The sequence below is a fragment of the Anomaloglossus baeobatrachus genome, chromosome 3, assembly GCF_048569485.1.
Source record: "Anomaloglossus baeobatrachus isolate aAnoBae1 chromosome 3, aAnoBae1.hap1, whole genome shotgun sequence".
NCBI lineage: Eukaryota > Metazoa > Chordata > Amphibia > Anura > Aromobatidae > Anomaloglossus > Anomaloglossus baeobatrachus.
The window spans coordinates 254,553,072-254,560,204 of record NC_134355.1 but is presented as its reverse complement, the minus strand read 5'-3'; the positions used below and the strand labels follow the sequence as shown (position 1 = coordinate 254,560,204).

At 42.2% G+C, this 7,133-nt stretch overlaps 1 protein-coding gene across 1 annotated transcript in view; it reads right to left on the bottom strand.

Annotated features, from left to right (window-relative positions):
* Nucleotides 1–579: 579 nt before the first annotated feature.
* Nucleotides 580–7,133, bottom strand: part of AIG1 (androgen induced 1) — a 606,269-nt gene continuing 599,715 nt past the window's right edge. The window contains exon 6 of the mRNA XM_075339801.1: nucleotides 580–1,610. Within this exon, the coding sequence (XP_075195916.1) occupies nucleotides 1,573–1,610 (38 nt within the window). The 3' untranslated portion in view covers nucleotides 580–1,572. The remainder of the gene's footprint in view (nucleotides 1,611–7,133) is intronic.

Genomic DNA, 7,133 nt, shown 5'->3' with positions numbered 1-7,133 from the left:
TTTGGGAGTGTTTCTTTGCTGAGGGCACAGGACTACTTTATCGCATCAATGGGACAATGGATGGAGCCTTGTACAGTAAAATCCTGAGTGACAACCTCCTTCCCTCCGCCATTACATTAAAAATGTGTCATGGCTGGGTCTTTTAGCACGACAATGACCCAAAACATAAAGCCAAGGCAACAAAAGAGTGGCTCAGAAAGAAGCACATTAAGGTCATGCAGTGGTTTAGCTAGTCTCCAGACCTTAATCCCATAGAAAACTTATGGAGGGAGCTGAAGCTCCGAGTTGCCAAGTGACAGCCTCAAAATTTTAATGATTTAGAGATGAACTGCAAAGAGGAGTGGACCAAAATTCCTCCTGACATGTGCGTAAATCTCATCATCAACTACAAAAAAAGCTGACTGCTGTGCTGCCAACAAGGGTTTTGCCACCAAGTATTAAGTCTTGATTGCCAGAGGAATCAAATACTTATTTCTCATTGCAAAATGCAAATAAATTTATAGAATTTATACAATGTGATTTTCTAGATTTTATTTTGTACATTCGATCCCTCACTGGTAAAATTAACCTACCCTTAAAATTATAGACTGTTCATGTCTTTGTCCCTGGGCAAACTTACAAAATTAGCAAGGGATCAAATAATTATTTCCTTCACTGTACATACACAATGTTCACAAAAAATTGTGGTGTGAGTGGAATTCTACAGAGCTCAACAACTGAGCCCTGCTAGAACTGCAGCAAACAAAACTTCGACTCTATCATAACTAGTGCACCCAGTAAACTAAATGAGACTTCACTGGAATCAGGGTCTCTGTCTCTACCTCATGGTCATGTTGGATTACATAGCAAAAACCTGCTGACAGATTCCCTTTAAATATGGCTGTCTGATACCAGCCTTAGTTAAATTGTAATGTTAATGTTTGAGCTCTATACCCTACATAATGTAATGACTGACAATGCAAATATTATACATATAACCATTATTTTTTAACCAATTCCTGGGTCTCTCTTTATTATTACACAGAAATTAACAATCAAGTGAAAATTTCCATATAGCCTATATATTACACAAACAATATCACACCTCTAATGATTACAGCATTTAGTACATTGCTCTGTCTATACAGAAGACATCAGTTTCCCCAACAGCTAGTCATTTACAGTAGAAAAGGCATAGCACCTGATGATCACTATTGCCAGTGCCATACATATAACGAGGATATAGTAGCGAAATTATTTGGACCTTAAAAATAAACGATAGTTATTTTCATGTCTGTTCTACTAGAAAAAAGATTGCAAAATTCCGGATGTCCCAATATCTTCTGAAATAATGCTCTTTTATTTCATAAATCCATGTTAGCAAGAAATTGGCATAATGAAAAAGCTAACATGCGGCCATAATTAATGTCTTCAATTCTTAGTTGCTGAATGTTCTATCCGTCACTTTATGTCATTGCACAGATCTCCTCAGTACTGTGATGATGGCGAAGGCCTGACTGTGCTTTACAGTGAATGAAATGACTTCTATCTTTGTGTGGATGAGGAGAATTTTTCACTGCTGCAGAGCTGGAATCAGTCGGCCTTGATCCTTTTGTCAGCTGCTTCCATTGCTAAAAGAAGAAAAAAGAAAAATAACATTGTGTTGCTGGCTACAGCATGGTAACATCACATTAATACAAACATATGTAAGACAAGAGACACTCGGAAACCTAAAATCATGGCGTGAGGCTTCATCTTTCTCCGCATGCACATTATCAAGGATCACCTCTTTCCCATACCTTATGACAGCCCACTTAAGGGCCCATTTACTCAGCTTTTCTATTACAATGAAATGGTTAAGCCTAACTTTAACACCATATCATTTTGGTATATAAAGTGGGCGAGGAGGGACTTTGTTATTTCCAGCCATATCATTTTAGATGCTGCTGCAACCATTAGGCTATGTGCGCACGTTGCGTCGTGTCACTGCAGAAAATTCTGCAGTGATTTGACAGCTCATGTGCGCTTTAAATCGCTGCAGAAACACTGCATAATGGATATTTCAGCAGAATAAATGCGGATTTCATGTTCTATGGATGATGCCTCTCCCATAGACAGAGTGGGAGCTGCATCCAAAGAGCACAAAAGAAGTAACATGCTGCAATTTTGAACGCAGAGATTTGTCAAATTTTTCACTCTGAAAATGCTGCGTTCAAAAAAGCATCGTGCGCACGGATTATGCACAATGTTCATAGATTGTGGAGGGGACGTAGGACGCATGCATTTACGCTGCAGTGCAATACGCAGCATAAATGCATGCAATACGAACACATGCGCACATAGCCTAAGTACACCTACTCATTGTATATATATTTATACGGTAAAGCTTAGAAACTACAGGCTTCTAGGAGGCTTACCTCACCCAAAGAAGCCACATGGTTTCAAGACAGCTGAACCCAAAAGTAGTTTTTAGGAAAGTGCTGGATGTTTGAGAGGTGGAAGGTAGATGGGGAGGTGTGAAGGGGACTTTACTAAAGGATTTCTGTGTGTATTAGATTTAGGTTCAGGGTGAGAGATATTTGGGTGGTGGACTTGGGTTCCGAAAGATCATTTTGGCAAACTGCTAAATTTTCCTTGGTGCTCATACTTTCTGGCCATGACTATATTTACACAGATACATGTAATAATGAATCTGTATGCAGTATGCTCCAAAAAACCCTTGTGGTAGCAGCAGCCATGCAGATTTCTCCCTTTTTATGCCATGTCTTGTGAAAGAGCACTACAATATTTTTACATCTGAGTAGCCAATAAAGCCTTGATTTTTTTGTCAGTCTTTTAAGGCTGGGGTCACACTTGCGTATTGCTTCTGATGTGAGAGCATCGGTTGCGATATGCTAATGACCCTCGGCTCCCGCTGTGCTGTGTGAGCCAAGTGTTATGTGACTGTGACCTGATCTTGTGATCGGGTCACAGCTGCAGAGGAGAGGGCAGGCACTGCGGAGGAGAGGGAGGAGTAAATCCCCCCATCTCCTCCATTGTCAGCCTGTCCGTATATTGCACTGCACTTGAATGACATCCGAGTGCAGTCCAATGTTTCTCTCGCACCCATACACTTGAATGGGTGCGAGTGATATGGCTCTCGCAGATAATTGCAACATGATGCGATTTTTCTCCTCAGTCTGATTAGGGCTGAGGAAAAACACGCAGATCAGAGCTGCAGTATTGTCTTACATGGGGCCGAGTGCAATGCGAGATTTGCTCACATTGCACTTGTGCAAGTCATACGCAAGTGTGACTCCAGCTTAAGGTATATATAAATTTGTATTTTATTTATATAATGGGGAATATTTAAGCATTTATGTTAACTACAGGTATTATAGTCAGGCTAAAGGCCCCGTTACACGCAACGACATCGCTAACGAGATGTCGCTGGGGTCACGGAATTCGTGCCGCACATCCGGCCTTGTTAGCGACGTTGTTGCGTATGACACTTCCGAGCGACCGCTAACGATCCCAAATACTCACCAAAACATTGATTGTTGACATGTCGTTCATTTTCAAAATATCGTTGCTCGTTCTGGACGCAGGTTGTTCGTCGTTCCTGATGCAGCACACATCGCTACGTGTGACACCCCGGGAACGACGAACAACAACATTCCTGCGCCCTCTGCAACGAGGTGGGAGTGATGTTCATGCGGCTTCTCTCTGCCCCTTTGCTTCTATTGGTGGCCTGCTGTGTGACGTCGCTGTGACGCCGCACGATCCGCCTTCTTAAAAAAGAGGTTGTTGGCCGGCAACAGCGACGTCATTAGGAAGGTACGTTGGTGTGATGCGTACCGGCGATATTTTTTGCCACGGGCAGCGATTTGCCCGTGACGCGCAAACGACGTGGCGGGTGCTATCGCTAGGAACATCGCTAGCGATGTCGCTCCGTGTAAAGCAGTCTTAGGCCCCCTTCACACAACCGTAAAAATCATGCACGTATTTCACGGACGTGTCAAAGGTGCGTTTACCCCTCCGTGAGCCGTGTTTATGGCACTACGTGTGTTTTCCGTGTGTTATCCGTGATAACACACGGAGAACGAGAACTTTCAACTCACCTGTCCCTGGCGTCGCCGTCCGTGGTGCTGAACTTCGGTCTCCAGCCCTGCCGGCTCTCCGCTGCTGCTGCTTCCGGCCACAGTGAAGTGAATATTAAATGAGCATAATGAGCGGCGGTCGGCAGCAAGTGACAGCAGCAGCAGAGACAAGAGGGCTGGAGAAGGTGAGTAAAGATTTGTTATTTTTTTCTCTGACACGTGAGTTTTCTCCGGCGCGTGTCACATGGGACCGCATCCACCCTACATCCGTGTGGTCCGTATGCGGGCTGTGTGACACCTGTGATGCCGGAGAAAACGTGGACATGTCTACGTGTGGAACACACGGACACGCGTATGCTCCTGACGTACACACGTTCCATGGCAAAACACGCACGTGTGCGCAGACCCATTGATTTTAATGGGTCTACGTGTGCCCGTGTCTCCGGTACGTGCAGGAACGGACCTAACACATACCGGAGACACGTGCGTGTGAAGGGGGCCTTAAGCAGACTTAGAATCCAGAGCTGTCAGACTACAGAAGGATTTTTTACAACAATCAAAGCAATATATTAACACCATGATAAGTATTGATTTACACTATGCAACTAAAATTACTAAAATGAAAGACCAACTGTGTCTGAGAATACACTGGTGCACTGGTGAATAAGCCATAGTGCTTGTACAATAATAACCACATATGCACTGTATGGGCTCACTCCCATGAGCGTATAAATCGGACAAGTGCTATCTGATAAAAAAAATGGATTGCACTCGGACCAATGTTCTATAATGAGGCAATGCAGAGTTGTGTTTTTTTCTCAGCTGTATTTGGCATGAGAAAAAAATTACACTAAGCTGCGATTTGACTCCAAAATCGGTACAGTGCGAGAAACAAAATCAGATGCCGTACGGACCATCAGTATACAAGCGATTTTTACTGATGCATTACAACTCTGTAAGATGGGAAACTGTAAATGGTCCTATAAATGATTAATAGCTTCTAAGTAAAAAAGCAGACTGCATAAGGACAGCACACTGATGACAAGGGAGAAAAAAAATATCTGACTTTCTTGATGAGAATGGGAGCGATTTTTTTATATGCTCATGTAACTCCAGCCTTACATTAAGATAAAGATGTGATGACCATTACCTTTCTTTGTATTTGGTTAATAACTCCAATTTTCACTATACAAATGTAATACATTATTGTAACATGCTACCAAAGCCAATGGACTGCAATACACATCACAACCACTAGGTGGCAAATAATTGACTCATAGCATAATCCTCTTCTAGCAAAGTATCAAACTTGAAAACTCACGCCAAGTCTCCCAAGCCATGATAAAAATGATCGAATTACACATTTGTATACCCTATACTTCCTACACTTGCATTTTGTATGTTTCTTTATATTTTCTCAGATGAACGCTAAATATAATTTCTGCAGAATAGTGACGATGGCTATTTCAATACTTGTAAACACCAAAAATACAGTATATTCAAGACTTCATTCTCCATGCTGTCAGAGGCCCAGCCTAGATCTACTAACACTGTTCTTGTATATTTTACACTGCTAATTTGTATTATTTTGAATAGGTGGCATTCATGAGTTAATGTAAAGAGATTTTATTGGATTATTCATTATATAATTTTAATTGATTGTAGAATACTGCATTTGCATTTGAACATTATACTGAATTAATCTACATGTATGTATTATTACTGAATCCCATATATCGATTAATTTTTAAAACATAATTACTCACGTGCTTTTATATTTCTAATTCTAATAATGATAATATTAAAAAAAATCAGGTTGGATTGCGTATAAAAGCAAATAATTGATAATTTTGTATTAAAATGAGCACAAGGCCCAAGTTATGGCTCCTCTTAAGACAATTGCCCCTACAAGGAGCTGTCCTTACTTTATTGCAACTTTTGAAGCTGACAAACTCCATTTAAAGGAAACCTGTCAGGTGCAACATGCACCCAGAACCACTAGTGCCTAACTGTCCCTGTGTACACTAGCATAGATAAAGAGATCTTTAGAAAAAGTATTTCTAAAGATCTTTTATCATATGCTAATGAGTGAGGGGCCTACTCCCCTGGGCGTTAGTTCCCCTTGGCTAGTCGGCTCTATTAGCATGTTAGTGCGTCCCTGTGGGCGTACTAACATGCTAATGAATATGCAGCGTCAGAGGATGATCTTACTCACCTTTCCACTGCTATCGCATCTGACGCTGGATTTCGGCTCAGTGTTCATGACCCCGGAGTTTCGGTCATACGCACTATGAAGCCGTGTGTATGCGTCTTGGCTTCAAGCTGAAGTAGTGCGCATGACCAAAGCTCTGGGATCATACGCACTGAGCCAAAATCCAGTGATGGACGCGATGGTGGCGGAGAGATGTGTGAGATCATCCTCTGACGCTGCGCATTCATTAACATGTTAGCACACCAACAGGGGCTTACTAACATGCTAATGGAGCCGACTAGCCAGGGGAGCTAACGCCCAGGAGACTTGTCCCCTCGCTCATTAGCATACGGTAAAAGATCTTTAGAAATAATTTTTCTAAAGATCTCTTTATCTATGCTAGTGTATACAGGGACGGTTAGGCAGGGATTAGCAATATGAACCCAGAATTGCTTGTGGTCCTGGGTGCATATTGGACCTGACAGGTTCCCTTTAATAATGTAGACTGTTACACCATATCTAACATTAAGCTATTGAGGCAATTGGTGCCCAAACTACAAACCACTATTATTGTCATCTACTCCAATTATTATTGATTCTTAAAGGGGTTGTCCACTATTTAAACATTAATGACATCCTTGGGATAGATCATCAATTTCTGATTGTCTGGGGTCCGACACTTGGCACCTCCGCTGATCAGCTGTTATAGCTGTCAGTGGTGGTAGCAGATGGCCTGAAAAGCTCAGTTTTGGAGCTGCCCCGTCTTCTGATAGTGGTCGCGAGCACGTACTGCACATCCGCTTCCCAATCAAATCAGTAGGAGGCAGATGTGCAGTACCAGACCATGGCCATTATCAAAAGATGGAGCAGCTTTTGGACTGAGC